General features: G+C 42.5%; 2 protein-coding genes across 5 annotated transcripts; one reads left to right on the forward strand and one right to left on the reverse strand.

The window, feature by feature from the left end:
* Positions 1-623: 623 nt before the first annotated feature.
* On the reverse strand, positions 624-13,510 carry apbb3 (amyloid beta (A4) precursor protein-binding, family B, member 3). Of its 4 annotated transcripts, none has more exons than XM_026357128.1 (13): positions 13,217-13,510; positions 7,747-7,910; positions 7,417-7,472; positions 7,088-7,136; positions 6,024-6,173; positions 5,550-5,677; positions 5,209-5,214; positions 4,930-5,044; positions 4,445-4,526; positions 4,284-4,367; positions 3,448-3,563; positions 3,186-3,365; positions 624-3,036 (listed from the first exon to the last, which is right to left on the reverse strand). In XM_026357128.1, the coding sequence occupies exons 1-13, from the start codon at positions 13,263-13,265 to the stop codon at positions 2,788-2,790; spliced, it is 1,428 nt and encodes a 475-aa protein (XP_026212913.1). In that variant the 5' UTR covers positions 13,266-13,510; the 3' UTR covers positions 624-2,787. The 4 variants fall into 4 exon arrangements, with proteins under 4 accessions (XP_026212913.1, XP_026212915.1, XP_026212912.1 ...); XM_026357130.1 differs by having other exon boundaries at positions 6,024-6,140; positions 7,417-7,475; XM_026357127.1 differs by having other exon boundaries at positions 7,417-7,475.
* A 1,184-nt stretch (positions 13,511-14,694) lies between these two features.
* On the forward strand, positions 14,695-23,226 carry sra1 (steroid receptor RNA activator 1). The gene is made up of 6 exons (XM_026357059.1): positions 14,695-14,922; positions 16,900-17,010; positions 21,303-21,389; positions 21,479-21,636; positions 22,231-22,339; positions 22,428-23,226. The coding sequence occupies exons 1-6, from the start codon at positions 14,898-14,900 to the stop codon at positions 22,622-22,624; spliced, it is 687 nt and encodes a 228-aa protein (XP_026212844.1). The 5' UTR covers positions 14,695-14,897; the 3' UTR covers positions 22,625-23,226.
* The last annotated feature ends 913 nt before the right edge of the window (positions 23,227-24,139 follow it).

The following is a 24,139-nucleotide window of genomic DNA, read 5'->3' on the forward strand; positions in this document are numbered from 1 at the left end:
ATATACAATTTCCAGGTCAGTTAAACAATTACAGTAAGTTCATCCACTGCTTAAAACCAGACTCTGTTTATAACTTGTTCTGATTAATGTTTTAAGGCCCATTTAGAGTTTGTTCCCTGAAATCATCTTCACGTTAGAATCCAGCATATGACATCAGAAAAACAATCCAAATAAGCTGTTCACAATTTTACATGACATTCAATCAAGCCAAGTTTAAAATCCTGGTTATTTTCAGCGGAGTCTGGAGTGTGAGACAGAATCAGAAACTTACCTTCCAGCCGAGGACGAAGAGACTGAATGATGGAGTGAGGGAGGTCTGAAGACGCCTCCTCTCTCTTTCACCTCCCTCGCTCTTTTAATTCCTCCAACCAACCTTCTTTCTTTTACTAGCTGCCTCTTTTCTACCTTTTGAAAATAAATAAACTGACTCATTCAAAGAGCCAATATGTTAATTTGCAATTAAGATCATGTTTTATCACAACATAAAAAGTTTGAAACAAAAACAGCAAAGAAGTTATTCAAATGTTAATAATGGTTCATTCACATGACTTCATAGATCAGTTATTGAGCACCAGCAGGTAAAGGTGTTTTAAACAAGTATAAAATCAGACAGACTCACAGATTCGTCAGTTTATTCCACAGTTTTGCTTCATTTATACATGACAGCATTTGTTTCGAGAGAAAACCAGTGAAACCAGTTGAATTTCGATTTTCTTCTCATATTTTCCTGCTGACGCTAAACTACGGGAGGCAGCTTCAGTTATATGTTGTGTTTCTGGACATCACCTCTGTTTATTCAGCATAAAGCTTCCAGGCAGCATTTACATGTTGGACATTAAAGTTCCTGCTCTTCAAGAATCATTTCCAGGATATTTTCAATGACTTTCCATGCTGTCCATGCTGTGCCTCACATGCAAACGGCACGAGTCTAACCGCCGTTGACTTTCACTAAAATAAAACTGAAATAAATGCAGATTGTTTGCAGTGTGTTTCCTGACCCGTCTCGGATACCCGGCACCGACGAGAGTTCAGAGGGTTACAAACCAGGATCACAAATAAGTGATTCTTTACGTATGTGGTTTATCAAAATGTTTTTAAGTCGTCTTTTCTAAAGTTTGCTCAGTAGCTTTTGCATGATCAGAACAAGAAAATCATATTACATTAAAGAGTTAAAGAAAAAAATCTTTTAAGAGAAAAGTGAGTTTTTCACAGAAAAACAAGAAAAAAAGTCAGAAATTAAATGAGTTTTCTTTCCTGTGATGGTCAGAATCACTAACTGCAGCTTTGGAACCAGTAATAATTCACTAAATATGAAACTGGAAGCAAAAACACACATGTAAAATCCTTTTCTTCTCTATCTAACCTCTATATTTCACTCTACAGGGAAAATTAAGGGAAATCTTGGGAACGTATGTTAAAGGTTGTTTACAAGTTTGTTTAATATGTTCATTTCTATCTTTCAGTTATTTGGTACATGATGCAATCTTCATTAACAGTTTCCTTTTTCTTTGAAAGCCATTTAATATAATAATAGTTTAGTTTTATTTACCTTCTTTTACTTTTAATTTCAAATCAATCACCTCTTCAGTTAAGGCCAGTCCATGGTTTCTGTCCCAAAACTAAATAAAGAGAATCCAATTAAACAAATGAGACAAAAATACACATGTGCAACATGATTTAATCCCTGCTGAGGAGTAAAAGTATGTGAACCCATTAGTACCTGCTGTGTACCTCCTATAGAACAGCTTCTCATTTAAGACCAGAGTCCACAGAACTTTCTTCCAACAGTTTCTGGTTTTATCCTCGTGTCCCCGAATCAATTGTAGTCGTGCAGTAATCTTCTTCTTGAAGAGTAGCGGCTTCCTGCAGCTCTGAAATTAGAACTGTTGTTCAGTTCTCCTAATGGTGACCAAGGCTTTTGCTCCTTAGTTTGAGCCATGACAGATCTTTACAGACCCAGATTTCTCTTCTTTAACAAAGACAGGTCTTAGTCAATTTACCTGATAATCCTAGAGGTTCACATACTTACAGGCAAACACTGAAGATAATTTCATCATGAATCTTTTTCTTGAAATGCTTTTGTCTCATTTGCTAAATTTCTTTTTTTGAGTTTTGGGACTCGAGGATCACAGTTCACACAGGCTCAAAGGTTTGGGCTACACATGAAGGTGTGCTCTGTCTACTTGGACCCAAAGGGATAATGAAATTTACATCATGTTGATTTTTGTGGACACACGGAAAGCAGGAACTGGCCTTTAGGATTATACACCTTAGCTGAGCATATGAGGTGTTTGTGGTTTTGATTGGTCTGTTCACTGTAGGATCCACTAAGCTCCACTTGTTTGCAGGTGTAATGGTTGCACCAGTACCAGTATCTACAGGTTCAGTGGTTGTATCAGGACCATTATGGATAGGTCCAGTGGTTCTAGCAGCACCAGTATCTAAAGGTCCCGTGTTTGTATCAGTATCCATATGTAGAAGTCCAGTGGAATTACCAGTACCACAGTCACAGCTTCTACAAATCCAGTAACACAGAAGAACTTTGTTAGTCACCTTACATTGATGCTTTGTCACCTCGTTGCAGCTTCAGGTGAGACTAACATCACGATGGTGAGTTCAGACAGTTCAATCCAAAAACAGGCGACAATTGTCGAGCACTGATGTAACTGGTGATGTGAAGGTGACAGAATCAGCTCTAGTCGGACCACCGGAGCCACGAGTTCAACCAGTGAGGTGTTCGTCTGGATTCTTGTGGTCTTGCTGGCTCCAGCGGTCCTGCCTCCGTCATTAGGAAGTTGCTGCCTGTTTGTTGCGGAAGGTTTCGAAGAACGCCATCATCCCCTTCCTCACACTGCTGCTGCCGCCCTTCGCCGTCCTCTGCATCACTGTGGAGCTGCTGCCATGGTGTTGGGATGATAGAGGAATGAAGCCGGCGCTGTCCATGGAGTTGGCACGTTTTACCTTTGACGGGGTTGCACGCCATGATTTAGACCTCAGAGGAGGAGTCTGAGCCACGAGACACTTCTGATACTGGACCTAATAAAGCAAAATAGACTGTTAGAAGAATGTGTGTGAAATAACACCATGAAGTTAGTGACCAGCGTTAATCTGACTGAAGTCTCGAACATTGTTTACTGGTCTAAAAATAAATTGAACAGACTAGACTTTTTTTTTTTACTTCTTACCATACACGCAGCCTGGACGGCTTCAGAGATGATTCCTGCGTCAGGTTCACACCAGAACACGTGACACTCGAATCGTTGTGTGCCTCCGTCGACGATAACAGCGAAGGTGTGGCTGTCGTGGCCGACGCCCAGAAAGGTGAGGAAACGTACCTGACATTCCCAGAAAGGCTCGTCCCCTTCCTGTCAAGATCAGGTTTAACAGATTAAACAGAATGAGCTGTGGAGACACATGAATGTATTAATAAGATCTTAAAAACGGGACCTCTCCCTTCCACAGAGACAGGACGTTATCGGTGACATGGATCACAATCGGCTCCCAGTCGTCTCTGTCTGTAGAGTTCATGATGCTTTCTATTGCTCTGTTCAACACCTCCATACCTGCAACACAAACACACCTGCATTCAAACAGTCCACAGTTTAATCAAGTGCAGCTTACAGTTGGAACAATTTAGATTTGAGACGTGATCATCAAAATATATAATGTCCAGTTTCCTGTTGAGATCATTAACACACACATTCTTGGGATAATCCTCCATTATCATCATATTTCTGATGAACTCAAAGCATTCTATCTTCTTCTTCTTCTTTTTTTTTCGTTTAAATATCGTAAAATGTAGACATTTTTAAATTCTTAAAAAATTTTCTTATGCAGACGTGGATAAAATTGTTGCTACCTCACAAACCCCACAAAGGTCACTGAAATAACTCGAAACTGACAAAAGTAATAATAAATAAAAAAATTACTAAAAATTAACTCATGAAAATCCGACATAGCTTTTGACTTTTGGTTCAATAGAACTTAAAAAAAAAAAAAAAAAACTAATGAAATTAAATGTTTAGTTCAAGATGTCACAACTTTCCTTTTGATAAACCTTAACCTGAACACAGTGGTGTTGACACCTTTTTCATGCTTCTGCTTTGTGAAGAACTTTAAGTAAAGCAAGCTTGAGATAAGACACGTGACAAGACAACTCCTACAAATCCAGAATAAAACCAGATTATCAGCTATTAGTTTCCTTACAGTGTGTCACCAAACACAGAACTGAACGTTGGTGTGTTCAGGTGGACCAGGTGCATTCGTATGTGCTCCTGACTTACCCATGGCTCGGGACACTGGCAGGTTACCAATGTACTGGACCTCAAACTTCTGAACCTGCTGTCGTACCGCCTCCAGAAACTCCACTGAAACAACAGCAAACAATGAATAAAACAGAACTCAGAGCAACAGGTGATGTCAGAGAACAGAACAGGTGAGTCACCTTGTCTGGGCAAGTCTTCAGGTGAAATACTCTCCATCGTCAGAGAGCGAGAAGGTCTCATCAGCGACTTTTCTGACATCATCTACAGACAAAGAAAATGTAAACTAGACTTGTCAACAGGTGCAGTATACCAGCCTCAAACCAATAAGTCATCATGTAGAGATCTAAAATTAAAGGGAGTGAGCTGAGAGTGAGTCAGCTTTATTTTTTCTGTTAATAAATAATGATGAAAGTTCAACAGTTTAACGAACAAAATGTTTCTTTAACTATTGTTAACCAGACATGAGATAAGCTACTTAATGGGATTTAAATCATTTAATGAGCTCTTTGTTGATTTTTGTCTTTTGTAAAACTATTTTTTGCAAAACACGTAATTATCTTAAATCTTTGAATTCAGTAAATCTAATCTGCGAAACACCATCACCAAACACCATCACCATCATCTACAACCCTTAGTTTTCTGTTTCTTCAGCAGACTCACTGACCTTGGAGCACATCTCATGCAGAGCTGTAGCGATGGCTTTGGCCGGAGCATTGCAGCGAAACACGTGACACTTCAGCACACAGCTGTCTTTATCTCCTGCCACGAAGGCAAAGTCCCTGAACGCACCACACACACAAACACAAACCGGTCATGTCGTGGTCGACCAGCTGATGGATGCAGGTGATCAATGACCCTAACGTCTAGGGGAGGTTGTGAAGGTGAGTGTAACAGTAAATGTGCATGGGTTCGAGTGGAAAAAAGTAAAGGTAGAGTGGTTTACCTGTCCCTGCCCAGGTGTGTGTGGGGTGGGGGGGGGGCATGTTAAAAAAACAGACATAGTGACAGTGTTAGTGTACACACACAGGTAAATAAACTGAAAGGTGAGGTTGATTTTAATGTCAATGCAAGAAATTAATGCAGAAACATCAAACCGAGCGTGTCAGAAATTAGCCTAGCTTAGCACAAAGACTGGAAGTAGGGGGAAAGTGCTAGCATAGCTCCATTACCAGAGAAAAACACGTTCCAGTCTGATACTGTACTGAACAGTTGAAGAAGTCTCAATTTTCATGACAGACAGTCACACTGTCAATCATCAGCCAGCTTGCCCTCTGATTGGCCTACCTGCCGTTGTTGCAGCCCACCCCCCAGACGCGTATGTTGATGATTGGCTGGCAGTGGAGAGGGGTATGGTCTAATGGGTCCAACAGGCTCAGAGTGTCTTTCTTCAGAACCAGCATCATTTCCCGGCCCTACAGACAGACAGGTGGAGAGAGAGTCAAGTAAACACACAGACTAATAGACAGTCTGCAGATTGTCCATCAGGTAGCATAGACTAGACTACCAACATTTAAACCAGATCCTGAGGTTCTGGACAGGTTACATTTAGACATTACATTTAGTCATTTAGCAGACGCTTTTATCCAAAGCGACTTACAAGTCATTACAAGGTACAAAGGTAGGCAGGGTGAGCGTGAGGAGGTCTTGCCTAAGGACCCCTACTGGAGGTAGCCACAGCTGGGATTCGACCCCAGTCTCCCACATGGGAGGTGGTGATGTTACCACTACACTAACCAGCTGTTTAAACAGGTGTCTCACCTCCCCTGAGGCCCCCAGTCTGTCTCTCTGTTCAGGAGTGCTGCAGTGAGACAGCTGCTGGATGACGTTACTGACAGCGAGACTGCTGCGACCAGGAGACAGGTCCTCCTCCTCCACCTGTAGCCATCCCAGGGAACGCACCACGAAACACTGACAGAAAGTCAGACAGGTGGAGAGAGAGACAGGGACAGAGAGGAGCATGTGGAATAATAGAGAGACAGGTAGTGAGAGAGACAGGGAGGAGAGAGAGTGGTCAGTGAGGGGTTTGGACGACACAGAAACCAGGACACAGATTAGATCAGATTAATTCTCTATAAAACAGAGGCAGAGACAGATTAGTCCAGATTAGAGCAACAGACGACGTCTGATGTCACGTTGTTTATGCCATGATGATGTCATCTTTAACCTCTGCTGACATCACTGCTGACACACAGAAGGCGTTCAGATGTTCCTGTGTATGATGTTCAGCTCAGTGAAGAGTGTACACTTGTTGTTCTGGTCTGTTTGACAGAGACAGAACAATCGTCACCTAAAGTCACTTTTTAAAACGCTGCTACATACAGGTTCTCCTGGACGTGTCCTCAGCACGTTCTTCATGGTACCAACAGCGCCTCCATAGTGCCGCAGCACCGCAGTGTTTTAGTGTAAAGCCCAGAACAAATCTGATCGTTCTCTGTTTGTTCCTTCTCATGGTTCCATGTTAGAGTCCCTCTGTTTTACTGCCTCCTGTTGTCCCCCCTCCAGCCACAAGATGTCCCCATTCCTGCCTCTCCACCTGCTCCATCATCCTTGAGCACGTGAGGACAATCGGTGAAATGTGTGGTCAAACGGCAGGCGTCCCTTCTGTGAACCATCATTAGCGCTGCTGTTTGTTCTGATTCCGTTATTATCACCTCAGCATGTGTTTTTTAACCATCTCATTGCACATTGATGAAGAACCTGCATTCTGTGCTGGGACCGGTCCGACCACAGTGTTCTTCTGCTTTCTGTGTCAGCAACAAACTATTAAACTCAGTCAGTGTTTAAATAAAAGTAGCTTCACGCTCTGGTTATCGCTGTCTTACCTTGGAGTCGGGGTCGTGGTTGGTGAGATAATCTTCATGCCACGAAGACCTGGGAGGAAAATAACAGTGTCAGGTCAGTGGAAGGTTCTGCTCTGCCTGAAGAATTGCAGGGACCAATTTTAGTTTTAATCATTATACTGAGGACATTTCTGCTCTGTGAGGACACGTCCAGTCGTCAACTAACACTAACATTCAAAGCCTGTTTCAGGCTTAACACCTGGTTGTAGAGTTCAGGTTAGAACCAGGATTTGATTAGACCTACGGTAAAGATGAGGGCTGATGTTGTGATGGTTGAGGACATTATGTCAAAGGACACATGGGTTTGTTACCTGTCCTCAGGTGGTTCATCTGTCTGCCTATTAGAGCTCTGCTGTCCAACGTCCACCTGCTGAGACACAACACCACAGAAGAAGACAAACTCCAGATGCTGAATCTGAGTTAAACTGGGTTGGCGTGGTCGAACTTGGTGAAGTAAATAGGTTCTAATCAGTTCCGTCTCTTCTAATTAATTTATTATTTTCTGTCCTGACACAATGAGTTTATTTCAAGTTGTTTTAAATGTTCTGTGCTGTTGTGACCCTGTTAAATGACACAAGTTCTTTTTAGTCCAATCAGTTCTGTCTTTTTCTTCTAGTTCGAATGGTCAAACATTTTCTAACCTGTGTGTCCAGTGGCTGTGGTGTCCCAGTGAGACGGGGGTGTTCCCACTGGGTGGCACCAGTGGGAACATGCCAGTAGTAAGTTCCTGTTGAGTCTTTGATGGTTCTCCAACCAGAGGGAAGGTCCGGGTCTAGCAGCAGGTTCTGGTCTGTCCAGATGTGGTCTGCAGAGACACAAAATGGTCAACATCTGTCCTCCAGGCTGGAGGTGAAGGCGCCCCCTGCAGGCTGCAGCAAAATGTAAACATATACAGTGGCAAGAAAAAGTATGTGAACCCTTTGGGATTTCATTGTTTTCTGCATGAATTTGTCATAAAATGTGCTCCGATCTTCATCTAACTCACAACAATAGAAAAACACAGTCTGCTGAAAATAATAGTACACATACATTATATGTTTTCATGTTTTTATTGAACATAACATGTAAACATTCACAGTGCAGGGTGGAAAAAGTATGTGAACCCCTAGCCTAATGACTTCTCCAAGAGCTAATTGGAGCCAGGAGTGAGCCAACCCCTAGGCGTGGTTGTATTGTAAAGATGACTGGAAGAGCACAGCGCAGATGCTGAATGAGGTAAAGAAGAATCATTAGAGTGTCAGCTAAAGACTTACAGAAATGCAACTTTTTTGAGGACACCACGGAGGAAGCCATTGCTGTCCAAAAGAAATATCTCAGCACGTTTGAAGTTTGCAAAAGAGCACCTGGATGTTCCACAGCACTACTGGCAAAATATTCTGTGGAAAGATGAAACCAAAACACTATGTGTGGAGAAAAAAAGGCACAGAACACCAACATCAAAACCTCATCTCCACTGTAAAACGTGGCGGAGGGAGCATCATGGTTTGGGGCTGCTTTGCTGCCTCAGGGCCTGGACGGTTTGATTGTTGTCATTGATGGAAAAATGAATTCCAGAGTTTATCAAGACATTTTTCAGGAAAACGTAAGACCACCTGTCCGCCAACTGGACACCACAGAGGATGGGTGATGCAACAGGACAATGATCCAAAGCATACAAGTAATTCAACAAAAGAATAACTTCAACAGAACAAAATACACCTTCTGGAGTGGCCCAGTCAGAGTCCTGACCTCAACCCGATTGAAATGCTGTGGCATGACCTTAAGAGAGCCATTCACACCAGACATCCCAAGAATATTGCTACACTGAAACAGTTTTGTGAAGAGGAGTGGTCCAAAACTACTCCAGATCGTTGTGCAGGTCTGATCTGAAACAACAGGAAATGTTAGGTTGAGGTTATTGCTGCCAATGACAGGTCAACCAGTTATTAAGTCTAAAGGTTCACATACTTTTTCCACCCTGCAATGTGAATGTTTACATGTTATGTTCAATAGAAACATGAAAACATATAATGTTTGTATGATAATAATGTGTAATATTATTTTCAGCAGACTGTGTTTTTGTATTGTTTGTGAGTTAGATGAAGATCAGAGCACATTTTATGACAATTTCATGCAGAAAACCATGAAATCTTGTACCGACTTAAACCATTTAGATTTAGTCATTATCAGACGCTTTTATCCAAAGCGACTTACAAGTGAGGAACAAGGCAAGCAAACAAAATCTTAGTCAAGGAGAAAAAACATCAAAGCAAAGTGCTATCAAAAAAATGTTTCTGTTTCAAGAGATGTGAGAACAAAAGAAGATGATGAAGAGTTCTGTTTTCAGCAGTTTTTTAAATATTAAAGTGAGGTGGCTGAGCGTGTAGAGATAGGCAGCTCATTCCACCATCGTGGGATCACTGAGCTGAAGAGTTTTCCATGGTGTTGACTGTGTGGTGCTGGCACCACCAGATGTCGTTCACTGGTCGAGCGCAGTGGACGTAGAGGATGTAGACCTGAATGACTGAACTGAGATAAGATGGAGCTGTGGAGTTGACCACTCTGTAGGCAAGAGACAGAGCTTTGAACTTAATCCTTGCAGCCATAGGAAGCCAATGCAAAGATCTAAAGAGCGGTGTGACATGAGACCTTTTTGGCTGATTAAAAATGAGGAGTGCTGCTGCATTTTGGATCATCTGGGGGGGTTTGGTCATGGATGCCGGTAACCCCATCAGCAGTGCATTGTAGTAGTCGAGACGAGATATGATCAACGTCTGTACAATGAGTTGGGTTGTGTACTTAGCGGGGGCAATCACCGCAGATCCAATGTTAATGGCATTGGCATCAGACAATGGACTACTCTCTATACTCGTCATGTTAGATCTTAGTGCTGCATTCGACACTATAGATCACAATACTTTATTACACAGACTGGAACATGTTATTGGAATCAAAGGAACAGCACTAGAGTGGTTTAAATCGTATCTATCAGATAGATTTCAGTTTGTACACGTTAATGATGAGTCTTCCATGCACAGCAAAGTCAGCTATGGAGTTCCACAGGGATCTGTGCTTGGACCGATTCTTTTCACTTTATATATGTCCCCTTTAGGCAATATTATTAGGAAACACTCTATAAATTTCCATTGTTATGCAGATGATACCCAGCTATATTTATCTATGAAACCAGGAGAAACTAATCAATTAGTCAAACTTCAGGAATGCTTAAAAGACATAAAGGCCTGGATGTCCTCCAATTTCCTTCTCCTAAATCCAGACAAGACAGAGGTTATACTGTTTGGGCCTAAAAATATCAGAGACACTATGTCTTATCACATTCTCACCATTGATGACTTAGTTCTGGCCTCAAGTAATACTGTAAGAAACCTCGGAGTTATCTTTGATCAGGATATCTCCTTCACTTCATACATCAAAGAAATCTCTAGAACTGCCTTTTTTCACCTAAGAAACATTGCTAAAATTAGGAGCATCCTGTCCCAAAGTGATGCTGAAAAACTTGTCCATGCATTTGTTACTTCCAGACTGGACTATTGTAATTCATTATTAATAGTTTAACTCATTAAAAAGCCTCCAGTTAATCCAAAATGCTGCAGCCAGAGTTCTGACTGGAATTAGCAAGAGAGATCATATTTCTCCAACGTTAGCTTCTCTCCATTGGCTCCCTGTTAAATCCAGAATTGAATTTAAAATTCTTCTCCTCACTTATAAATCACTTAATAATCAGGCTCCATCTTCTCTTAAAGACCTCATAGTTCCTTATCTTCCAAGCAGAGCTCTCCGTTCTCAGACCGCAGGTTTACTTGTGGTTCCTAGAGTTTCCAAATGTAGAATGGGAGGCAGAGCCTTTAGCTACCAAGCCCCTCTCCTGTGGAACCAGCTCCCAGTTCAGGTTCGGGAGGCAGACACCCTCTCCACATTTAAGACTAGACTTCAAACTTTCCTTTTTTATAAAGCTTATAGTTAGAGATGGATCAGGTGACTCTGAACCATCTCTTAGTTATGCTGATATAGGTTAGTCTGCTGGGGGACCTCTACTGATAAACTGAGCTCCTCTCCTCTCTCCTTTCTCCTCTATCCATTCAAATTCTACCATTGCATGTCATTAACTTTGTGTCTTCTCTCTCTTTTAGTTGTGTTTCCTCCTCTCTGTCTCCCTCTCTCTGTCCTTTTCTGCAGGTATCCTCGGCCTGGAGCTGTCCATCTCCAGAATCCAGTTCATCTGCCCAATGTTCTTGATGCTTGTTGTTGTCTCTATTGCCTGCTGTTCTTTTCTCTCTTCTCTTTCCATTCACCCCAACCGGTCGAGGCAGATGGCCGCCCACTATGAGCCTGGTTCTGCTGGAGGTTTCTTCCTCTAAAGGGAGTTTTTCCGCTCCACTGTTGCCTAAAGCTTGCTCAAATGGGATTGTTGGGTTTTCTCTATAATTTTTTGTATAAATATTTTCTGTAAGGTCTTAAACCGTACACTGTAAAGTGCCTTGAGATAACTTCTGCTGTAAACTTCTTTTAATGTTAAACACACACCGGTAGCACAAACACTAATCATCATTTACAACTGGGAGTTTTTACATTAGTATGATCAGTGATACTGACCAGTCGGTACAAAGGAGGTAACCAGAGGTCAAATATCTATACAGGACGACGGGAAAGAGGAAAATAACCCAAAGTGGATTTGAATAATTAATAAGCCTGCCGAGACATAAAATGCTGAATCAGCTGACTGAGAGACAATGATACCAGCGCAGATAGAGGAGAGGAGAATACTGGTTGGTACAGACGGAGCGGAAGAATAAACAGTGTAAACGACTGGGTGTGGGACAGCAATGGACCGAGTGGACTGGAGAATGAGTAATTTCACAGAGAAGAACTGTGTTTTTGTCTGTGGGAGTTGATCATCTGTGACGTGTGTGACTCGACTTTCTGCTTAGAGTTTCACTCCTGTAGGTGAAGCCTGGAGACTCAAAGACTCATGGGAAACAGACTGAAAACACTCGCTAGCTCAGCAACAGCCCAAATCGCACACTTTAAACAATCAAGTGCATTTTCCTTGTTGGTCTATGTACCTGGTTCCACCCAAGTGTTTTATGTTCATGTGTTTCACTGTGACTGTCGATTGCGATCAAAACTAACTCGTGTTTAGAGCATCTGCAGCTTTACCTCATGTCTCTCTCTGACACTTTAAACTGAATTTTCCTGTGTGGATATGGAGTTCATGATGTTACTGTATCCACTGTATTTATGGACCGAACCATTAGTGCACATTACTCAGTATTTTACACATTAGCTACTTTTAATATTAGGCAGCTCTGTGTGTTTTTCTTCACCTTGTTATTGTGGAAAGGAACAAAATGCTGGAGACGTCTCTGTGCGTGTGTGTTTGGTGGATTTTAAACTGTGACCCTGATTTTTATTAAAATGAAAACTGTCAGATTTTAGTCGGAGCCTTTAAAGATTCCACAGTGGAACAGAAACACACAGCCCAGCGCGTTTTATTCAACACTGTAATATTCTGTAGTTAACAGTTACAAATTGTCAGTGAAGACAGAATGAAAAGCTAGTATTTCTACTTCACCTGAGTACCAAATTACATTTACTCTACTACATGTACTAGATAAGGAGCCTGTGACATCTTGGCAGAAGTTTGTTTGTGACATCAAACCAGAAGTAGGTTGAAGGTGAAAAGAAGCTCTAATTAATGTGTATTTCCATTATTCCATCCATGTGATAGACATGACACACGTCTTAGTGTGAGAACGCTCCATCATGGTTCTTTCACTGCGTCTGTTTCCACCTCAACCAACTAGATCAAATGATTTATCACAAATATCAAATGCACAGAGGAACTGGAGGAAGACGCCCAGCTGTTCATGAAGCACCTTTTACAATTAGACATGGTGACCATATCAGCACTAAACCACTGCTCTGATGTTTTCTGCTATCGCTCCAACTTCTAATGTGTTTTATTCTTTTTCTTTAGCATCTTTTCACAGAACCTGAACTGAGTTCTTCCCGAGAACCAACAAGAAATAGAGCTGATATTCAAATACGAGTGTGACCTGAGTGTGTGTGTGTGTGTGTGTGTGTGTGTGTGTGTGTGTGTGTGTTACTTACCGTCGTAGTTCACTATGATGATGGCCAACATGTAATCCTTGCCCATCATGGCTCCACCCTACAACAATCAGCTGATCACACACACTCAGGCCCAGAAGCCTTCTGCTGCCTGTCTCTCTCTCTCTCTCCGTCTGTCTGTCTGTCTCTCTCTCTCTCTCTCCGTCTGTCTGTCTCTGGGTCTCTCGTCCCTCCGTCTGTTGCTCTCTCAGACGACACCATCAGTCTCCTTCTTCTTCTGCTTCTCCTCTATTTTCTGTCCCAGCGTTTTCTCCTCTCTGTCTGATGAAGGATGCTGTTTTCCTCCTCCTCCTCCTGCTGATGTCATCACTCCCCTCCCTCTCCCTCTCCCTCTCTCTGCCTTGCTCGCCCTTCACTGTAAAAACATCACATAAAAAAAATAAATAAATAAATAATATATATATATATATATATATATTATTATTATTTTTTTTTTTTTTTTTTTTTTAATAAAACAATAGACAAATCTTCAGCTGTGTGTACCTAATAAAGTGGACGGTGAGTGAATAGGCCCTTTCCTCTACAAATCTGTCTAAATACAATAAAAACTACAATAACTAGCATCCCTATGTCAGTCTGTTTACTGACTTCCTCTGACTGGAATCTTTGCTCAGAATAGGAAACTGCAGGGTTTATGTATAAAATATATATACGTTGTACAGTTCAGTCTGTAAAAAAAACATATTAGCTGCCAAAAATGAGAAAACTTTTTTAAATGAGTGAATGAATTTTCTCTCAGAGAGCAGAGTTCTGCCGTTCAGTTGTCATGTGGTATTATTGTCTTTACTACGTGTATGAAGGTTGTGTGAAGTAAATGTGCAGAAATTCTAATGATGGAAAATGTTTTGTCCTTTTTTCTGTTGTATTAAATATTAGAATAAATAAAATGATTAGAAACCAGCAGCGTCAGTTCTCGAGATAAAAAGCAGGATGACGTCATCAAAAAACTCAGAGAAGGTATGACACCGTGGCCACGTGTCCCGGAAGTGTTTGGACGTCAGGAGCACGTAAAGTTATAGAGCGTTACAGGAAGTCCGACGAGTTTTCCTACAAAGTAAAAGCCTTATGTTTCCGGTAATCGTTAAAGATAACGTGCAACAATGGTCATCAACAAATTACTGATTGGATTTGATTATACTTTGACTATATTTGTGTTGGTATCACTCTTACCAAAAATGCTAACTAAACACGTTTTGGTTGTAGGAGATATAAAACTAAACCAACTGAAGTCCTGATAGAAGAAGAAATCTGAGGTACTTGTCTTTTACTTTTCACACGCAAAAATATAAATTATATTTACAGTATTAGACTTTACATTACTTTGGAATTTATAAATAATTGATTAAATATAGGTGTATTAAATATTACAATACGCAAAGAAAAAATAAATAAAAGCACAAATCCATAATTATACGTTCCGTTGAGCTGCTCTTATTGTGAAATTCTGAGCGGACGTTTATTTAAAGCTCCTTTAGTAAAATGTACTTAACACGGATTCAGCTCATTTAAAGTAAACATAACAACTTTATGTCCACAGAAGAACCTTTTATGTCGGTTTAATTGAATGAGCTTTTAAACCTTAGTCCTTATGTTGTTTTAGCTCTTTGGGTTAGCCGTTAGCTTACTTTCCCCCGGACAGAAGAAGAAGCTGTTGTTGTCCAACATGGAGGACAAGTACATCAAACCGGGTGAGAACGACTCCACTACTAAACTCCTGACAGGGTTGAAGAGAGTAAATCTAAACTTCTGATAGTACTAATGAAATCTTAGATGAGTTTCTCTGCTGAAAGAGGAGGTATCAGTGCGGTAATTCAGCTGTTTTAATCCCGAATTGACAGTTTAGTCGCAGTGACAAAACGGATCAACGAATATCATTAAGAAATAAAGTAATTTAGTGTTCTTCTAATCGTCTGTGTTAAGATTACACAATATATACGTATAGGTTATAGCAGTTGTGGTTTATTTGGTGGTAATCCATATTTCGGCCCATAAATCATTAACCACAAATTAATAACAAGACTAATCAATTAAGTTTTCAGTTTAGTAGATATTATGTGTCTGTAAAAAATGTAATTAACATCTGATGCCAGGTGATTTTACTAACAAGTAACACAGAGGTTTTTGGATTTAGTTAATTCAGTGTTTAGTTGCAGAACCAGTGGATTCATAAATGTTTCATCATGTTTTCACGGATAAAAAGTTGCTAAATTTGAATGGAGTTTGGTTGGACTTACCTTCAATTCAATTCAATTTTATTTGTATAGCGCCAATTTACAACAGAAGTTATCTCAAGGCACTTTACAGTGTAAGGTTTAAGACCTTACAGAGAATATTTATACAAAAAATTATAGAGAAAACCAACAATCCCATTTGAGCAAGCTTTAGGCAACAGTGGAGAGGAAAAAACTCCCTTTAGAGGAAGAAACCTCCAGCAGAACCAGGCTCATAGTGGGCGGCCATCTGCCTCGACCGGTTGGGGTGAGTGGGAAGAGAAGAGAGAAAAGAACAGCAGGCAATAAAGACAACAACAAGCAGCAAGGACATTGGGCAGGTGAACTGGATTCTGGAGATGTACAGCTCCAGGCCGAGGATACCTGCAGAAAAGGACAGAGAGAGGGAGACAGAGAGGAGGAAACACAACTAAAAGAGAGAGAAGACACAAAGTTAATGACATGAAATGGTGGCATTTGCATTGATACAGGAGAAAGGAGAGAGGAGAGGAGCTCAGTTTATCAGTAGAGGTCCCCCAGCAGACTAAGCTATATCAGCATAACTAAGAGATGGTTCAGAGTCACCTGATCCATCTCTAACTATAAGCTTTATAAAAAAGGAAAGTTTTAAGTCTAGTCTTAAATGTAGAGAGGGTGTCTGCCTCCCGAACCTGAACTGGGAGCTGGTTCCACAGGAGAGGGGCTTGGTAGCTAAAGGCTCTGCCTTTCATTCTACATTTGGAAACTCTAGGAACCTCAAGTAAACCTGCAGCCTGAGAACGTTCTGCTGGGAAAATATGGAGCTATGAGGTCTTTAAGATAAGATGGAGCCTGATTATTAAGTGATTTATATGTAAGGAGAAGAATTTTAAATTCAATTCTGGATTTTACAGGGAGCCAATGGAGAGAAGCTAACGTTGGAGAAATATGATCTCTCTTACTAAGCCCAGTCAGAACTGCAGCATTTTGGATTAACTGGAGGCTTTTTAATGAGTTATTGTGACATCCTATTAATAATGAATTACAATAGTCCAGTCTGGAAGTAACAAATGCATAGACTAGTTTTTCAGCATCACTTTGGGACAGGATGCTCCTAATTTTAACTTTAATGTTTCTCAGGTGAAAAAAGGCAGTTCTAGAGATTTCTTTGATGTATGAAGTGAAAGAGATATCCTGATCAAAGATAACTCCGAGATTTCTTACAGTATTACTTGAGGCCAGACTCTCTGTAACTAGATGGCACACTGGACTGAAGAGTGAACTATGTGTTCAGTCCCTGATTAAACTATAGCAGTTTGTGTATGTGTATGTGGTGAAGTAATGATTTTATGGACCAATCGAAAACACATCAATATTGAAATAAGACAGTTTGATGATTTTTGACTTTCTGACAAAATGTTGAACTACCCCTTTACCTTGTTAACCAGTTTGTTGGGTGCTGTGGGTGCGATGTAGGTAACCAGGAGCGGGGCTGGAACGACCCCCCTCAGTTCTCGTACGGCCTTCAGATGGCCCGAGGGCAGCAGAGGAACCCCCTGAACAAGAGAGCGGTTCCTCCTTCCTCAGGTAAGAAAACTCAGGTGATACGGTTGCCTGCAGTATTGCTGATTGCAAACGCCTGGAGCTGTATATCTCCAGAATCCAGTTCACCTGCCCAATGTTCTTGCTGCTTGTTGTTGTCGTCTTTATTGCCTGCTGTTCTTTTCTCGCTTCTCTTTCCACTCACCCCAACCGGTCGAGGCAGATGGCCGCCCACTATGAGCCTGGTTCTGCTGGAGGTTTCTTCCTCTAAAGGGAGTTTTTTCCTCTCCACTGTTGCCTAAAGCTTGCTCAAATGGGATTGTTGGGTTTTTTCTATAATTATACTCTGTAAGATCTTAAACCTTACACTGTAAAAGCCTTGAGATAACTTCTGTTGTGATTTGGCGCTATACAAATTGAATTGAATTGAATTGAATTGAATTGAATTGAATTGAATTGAATTGAATTGAATTCAAACTTGGGCCGGAGCGTCATCTGGTTCAATCTCTGATACTTTAGTGTTTTCTCTTTACCTGTCTCTGTATTCCTGGGTGGGACTTTTATTTAGACGAGGCTAGAGAATCAAATAAAGAATCTAGCCATAGGGGTTGCAAGCCAGTGACTTCTGTGCCGGTCCCAAGCCCGGATAAATAGAGAGGGTTGCGTCAGGAAGGGCATCCGGCGTAAAAATTGCCAAAATAACCATGCGAATCATTCACAAGACTTTCATACCGGATCGGTCGAGGCCCGGGTTAACAACGACCGCCACCGATGCTGTTAACCTACAGGGTGCCGGTGGAAATTTGACTACTGTTGGTCGAAGAAAGAGGGGAGGCAGAAGGGTTCGTGGTCAGAGAGAGAAGGGGAAAGGCAGGAACATAGATTTGAGAATAGGGACTCTTAACGTTGGCACAATGACAGGGAAAGGCAGAGAGCTGGCAGACATGATGGAGAGAAGAAAGGTAGATGTTCTGTGTGTGCAGGAGACAAGGTGGAAGGGCAACAAGGCACGTAGTATTGGAGGAGGATACAAACTGTTCTACCATGGTGTTGATAGGAAGAGAAACGGGGTAGGAGTGATCTTGAAGGGGGAGTTTGTGAACAATGTTCTAGAGGTGAAAAGAGTCTCAGACAGGGTGATGAGCATAAAGCTAGAAATTGAAGGGGTGATGATGAATGTAGTCAGTGGGTATGCTCCACAGGTTGGCTGTGAGTTAGAAGAGAAGGAGAGATTCTGGAGTGAGTTTGATGAGGTCATAGAGAGTATCCCCAGAGGAGAGAGAGTTGTTGTTGGAGCAGACTTCAATGGGCATGTTGGTGAGGGCAACAGAGGTGATGAGGAGGTGATGGGCAGGTTTGGTGTGAAGGAAAGGAATCTGGAAGGACATATGGTGGTGGACTTTGCTAAGAGGATGGAAATGGCTGTAGTCAACACTTACTTCCAGAAGCGAGAGGAACATAGAGTGACATACAGAAGTGGAGGTAGGAGTACGCAGGTGGACTACATCCTATGTAGACGAGGTCATTTGAGAGAGGTTAGTGACTGCAAAGTGGTGGTAGGAGAGAGTGTAGCCAGACAGCACCGCATGGTGGTGTGCAAGATGACTTTGGAGGTCAGGAAGAAGAAAAGAGGGAAGTCAGAGAAGAAGACCAAGTGGTGGAAGCTAAAGAATGAAGAAACTTGTGAGGAATTCAGGCAGAAGTTGAGACAGGTTCTTGGTGGTCAGGATGAGCTTCCAGATGACTGGGAAACAACAGCAGACGTTATCAGGGAAACAGGTAGGAAGGTGCTAGGTGTGTCATCTGGAAAGAGGAAAGAAGGTAAAGACACTTGGTGGTGGAATGAGGAAGTACAGGAATGCGTCCAGAGGAAGAAGTTAGCTAGAAGGAAGTGGGATGTAGAAAGGACTGAGGAAAGTAGACAGGAGTACAAGGAAGCGCAGCGTAGAGTGAAGAGGGAGGTGGCAAAGGCCAAACAGAAAGCTTACGATGAGCTGTATGACAGGTTAGACACAAAGGAAGGAGAGAAGGACTTGTACAGGCTAGCCAGAGAGATAGAGATGGGAAGGATGTGCAACAGGTAAGGGTGATTAAGGACAGAGATGGAAAGGTACTAACAACCCAGGAGAGTGTGCAGAAAAGATGGAAGGAGTATTTTGAGGATCTGATGAATGAGGAAAATGACAGGGAAAGAAGAGAGGAAGATGTTGATGTTGTGGAGCAGGAAATAGAAGAGATTGGAAAGGATGAGGTTAGGAAGGCCCTGAAAAGGATGAAGAGTGGAAAGGGTGTTGGTCCTGATGACATACCTGTGGAGGTGTGGAAGTGCTTAGGAGAGACAGCAGTGGAGCTTCTAACCAGTTTGTTCAATAGGATTCTAGAGAGTGAGAAGATGCCTGAGGAATGGAGGAGAAGCGTTCTGGTTCCGATCTTTAAGAACAAGGGTGACATGCAGAACTGCAGCAACTACAGAGGAATAAAGTTGATGAGCCACACAATGAAGCTGTGGGAAAGAGTAGTGGAAGCCAGGCTTAGGAAGAAGGTGGAGATTTGTGAGCAGCAGTATGGTTTCATGCCCCGTAAGAGCACCACTGATGCCATTTTTGCTTTGAGAATGTTGATGGAAAAGTACAGAGATGGACAGAAGGAGCTGCATTGTGTCTTTGTAGATTTAGAGAAGGCGTATGACAGGGTGCCGAGGGAGGAGCTGTGGTACTGTATGAGGTCGTCGGGAGTGGCAGAGAAGTACGTCAGACTAGTTCAGGACATGTATGAGAGAAGTATGACGGTGGTGAGATGTGCTGTAGGTCAGACAGAGGAGTTCAAGGTGGAGGTGGGACTACACCAAGGATCAGCTTTGAGTCCCTTCTTGTTTGCTATGCTGATGGACAGGCTGACAGATGAGGTCAGACAGGAATCTCCCTGGACAATGATGTTTGCGGATGACATTGTGATCTGCAGTGAGAGTAGAGAGCAGGTAGAGGAACAGCTGGAGAGGTGGAGGTTTGCTCTGGAAAGAAGAGGCATGAAGGTCAGTCGTAGTAAGACAGAATACATGTGTCTGAACGAGAGGGATCCAGGTAGAAGCGTTAGGTTACAGGGGGCTGAGGTGAAGAAGGTACAGGAGTTTAAGTACTTGGGGTCAACAGTTCAGTGTGATGGAGAGTGTGGAAAAGAGGTGAAGAGGCGAGTGCAGGCAGGTTGGAGCGGGTGGAGGAAAGTGTCAGGAGTGTTGTGTGACAGAAGAGTGTCAGCAAGACTCAAAGGACAGGTGTACAAGACAGTGGTGAGACCAGCTCTGCTCTATGGGTTAGAGACGGTAGCAGTGAGACAGAGACAAGAGGCTGAGATGGAGGTAGCAGAGATGAAGATGTTGAGGTTCTCCTTAGGAGTGACCAGGTTAGACAGAATAAGGAACGAGTACATCAGAGGGACGGCTCACGTTGCCTGTGTTAGCGACAAAGTCAGAGAGGCCAGACTGAGATGGTTTGGACATGTGCAGAGGAGGGATAGTGAGTATATTGGTAGAAGGATGTTGGAGATGGAGCTGCCAGGCAGGAGGGCAAGAGGACGACCAAGGAGGAGATATATGGATGTTATAACAGAGGACATGAGGTTGGCTAGTGTTAGGGTAGAAGATGCCCATGATAGAGTTAGGTGGAGAAGGATGATTCGCTGTGGCGACCCCTGATGGGAAAAGCCGAAAGAGAAGAAGAAGAGAATCAAATAAAGGTCTTTACGAGTTCATGCTGGTCTGAGGAGCTGGGGCCCAACAAGAAACCTGAGTTACTCTCCATTCACCCAAAAACAAGTTGCTACCAGTGAGATCTGTTTGATTTTGGATGCCCCAGTGAAGTCCTTTCATAACGAGTACCTGCTGATACCAAACTTAATGGAACGCCTTAACCAGTCCAGTTGATCCACACGTCTTTCCATTTTCAGCTGGTCATCACTAGTCAAGTCAAGGTTCAGTTTAGTCAGCCCTAAGTAACAAAGCCTAAACACTGGTTAAGAACCCAGTAATCATCAGGACCAGCTCACGACGTCTGAGTAGTCAAGTCCCACTCTGTGGTTTGGCTGTGAATCGTTTAGATGCAGGATACTACTATTCTGTTTTAAAAAAAAAAAAAAACCTGCACCCTACACAGAGAACCGCACAGCTACTGCAGCAGTTAGGGTCACTCTAGTAGGTTTCCCACAGGTCTGTTTCGGATTCTCTGGAAAAGTCCATCAGAACCACCAGTTTCTGGACCAAAGGCGCTGTTGAGCTCAAACTACATAATGAAGCTAAATACAATAAATCCAACTCAAACATTTTCTCTCTGATTGGTGCTCAGGTGCTGGAGCCCCACCCCCTATCCCGCCCTCTTCCAACCCTGTGGCTCCACCCCCATGTGGCATAGCCCCGCCTCCTCCACCTACAGGTATGAAGCGGTAGAAGCAGCAGGATTCATAAGAAAATTTGAAAAAAAAATTATAGTTTTAGCAAAACCTGTCTGTGAACCCTGGACAGGTCGTCCTCCACCTGGCTGCATGACACCCCCTCCATCTAAAGGACCAATGGGAAGTCAGAGCGAGGATGACAGCAGCAGATCAGAAAGTGAGCCTGAAGTGGAGGGCGTGGTCTTGGTGCTGGGCCAAGCTCTGGCGGCCTGCAGACAGACCGTTAAGGTGAGTTTGAGTTCTGTAAAATCTGGTTCTGTATGTATCACAGTGAAAGAAGAACGTCAGCGAAGTTTGTCTAACTTACATTCTGAAGTAGGTTCAGAGTTTTGGACTCCAGTCCTAGTCTGATCTAGATAAACTCTTGTTTGTATTTAGTTGTTTTCAGAAGTGGGTACATCTATATCTCACTGTAAAATCACTGATTCTAAAGTCTGGTCCATGGACTGGTTCGTGTCTGGTGTTGACGGTCCAGCTTTAGGTTACCTCTTATGAGCAAAGACACTAATTCTGAATTTTTGACTATAGAGGTCTCATGTCTTACTTAGTCATGTAAGAAACTTATCTATAAACCGTACTCTTAGGACTCTGATCTCTAAACTAGACTGTGTTTGTTTGGTGCCTAAAGTCAAGTGTGGACTTTGATGTAAAATCTTGACCTCTAAAACTCTAACAGTCTGGATTCTAGTCTTTAGACTCTGGACTTTGGAGTTTTAACTTATCCATTTATGAAAACTTACCTACACAGTTCAGGGTCCAGGGTCTAGGCATTGGAACACAGAGTCAGACTCTGACTGACTGTGACCTCTGACCTGTCTGCAGGACCAGGTGTGTAATGATGTGGCAAAGAGACTCCGCCTCCTGGAGGACAGCTGGAGGTCAGGTAAACTGAGCCTTCCTGTGCAGAAACGTATGGACACCCTGGCTCGAGGTAAACTGTTGACCTGAGCACCTGTCTGTGGCTCCGTCTAATTGTCTCATTGATTGTCTCATTACCAGTCTAACTGTCTGACTCTCAGAGTTGCAGGCCGGACACTGGGACTCTGCCGATGACATCCATCGCTCTCTGATGGTGGATCACGTGACCGAGGTCAGCCAATGGATGGTCGGCATCAAACGACTCATCGCAGAGACTCGAAAACTGAGTCCAGAACTCCTAGTACACCTTCAGAACCCTGCAGAACCAGTCCAGGACTCTGTAGAACACTGGGACTAGATTGTATCCGGAATCCTGAACTCTAGACTGGGGACCATGGATATACAACTCTGGACTTTAGACTGTGTCTGGATTCTGGCCTTAAGATCTTGGACACTGGACATTAGACTCTATAGACTATTGAGCTTGGACTTTTGACTCAGGACTCTCTTACACTTTGGACCCTTCACACTTTAAAACTCTGGACTTTACACTTTGGGTTTCTGACTGTAGACTGTGAACCTTAGGACCAGTACACCTGAGACATGGGACTCAGGATTTTAAACTCAGTGTCCCAGACTTAAAATTCTCTTCATTCTGAACTCCAGACTTTAAGTGTCCGAGTCGATGATAATCTTCGCTTATTACTCTGAAGTGACTCTGATGTCTCGACCCTGAACTGAAGAATCGAGACTTTGAAGCTGCTGAAATTTAAGTGTCGAGTTTTTTCGGACAAATACATTTTCATAACAATGTTTGTCTTTGAGTCATGTGACCAGTTCTCATAGTTTCCACCAATCACAGCAGAGCTCTGTTTTAGGGTTTTAGTGAAGCGAATCATAAACTGGTTTTCAGTTGATGAAGAAACTGGATCTGATTTGGGAATAAACATCTTTCTCTCATTTCTCTGTTGGAGCGTCTTTTGTTTCTTTACGTGTGATGAGTTAACCGGACTCTGGACTCTAGACTCTGATTTGTAAAAAGCGACACTCCCATGATTCTGTGCTGTTGTTAACGTTGTACAGTATAATGATGTGAACTTTCTGTAGTGCTGCGATGTGACCACCAGGAGGCAGCAGAGGACCAGAGGTGTCTCTCTGTCTTTGTGAGGACATTTTGATCAAACCGACCTGAAAATGTTTCGTACTTGAGTCACGTCCTACATTTGTAATAATCTGTTCTGTAATCTCAGCATAAGTTGCTGTGTGAACGTGGAAGAATGTGAGTGGTGTAAATTCAAATCATCTTTGATGCCTGTCTCAGGTGAGCGCTGTCCTTTCATTAGGATGGAGGTTTTATCTGCCTGCAGGTGACTCCAACTGATCTTTAAGACTCCATCAGCTGTCAGTCAACACACTGAACATATTAAGCCACGTTATGTCAATTACCGTTGGACATAATTCAGTTCTGAATCTTGTTTTGAGGAGCTGCTGAATCTGCTGCATCATGATCCTCTTACAAGATTCATAAGAGTTTTTACATTTGATTTGTGTGTGTCTTTATCCTTGTTTCCTCGTCCTAAGATTCCTGTGACTCCTGTGAACCTCCACTAGGACACAATCGGAACTATTTTGTCAGAAAATAAAATCTCAGTGCGTAGATCACATAGAGTAATGATCAACAGCTAAACCAGCTGGGAACCTGTCAGAATGAACACGAGACAAGGTTCTCGTTTCATTTGTCGGGGTGTCAGCGAGCGCTCTTCCACACAGCTTTTAAGATGCCACTCAGTGTTTGAACATTGACGGGATTAGAAAAAACAACGTTTGCTCATTAAAGTGTCTAATCTGCAGCTGACTCCCCCCAGGCTACCTT

Source organism: Anabas testudineus, chromosome 10 (assembly GCF_900324465.2).
Source record: "Anabas testudineus chromosome 10, fAnaTes1.2, whole genome shotgun sequence".
Lineage (NCBI taxonomy): Eukaryota > Metazoa > Chordata > Actinopteri > Anabantiformes > Anabantidae > Anabas > Anabas testudineus.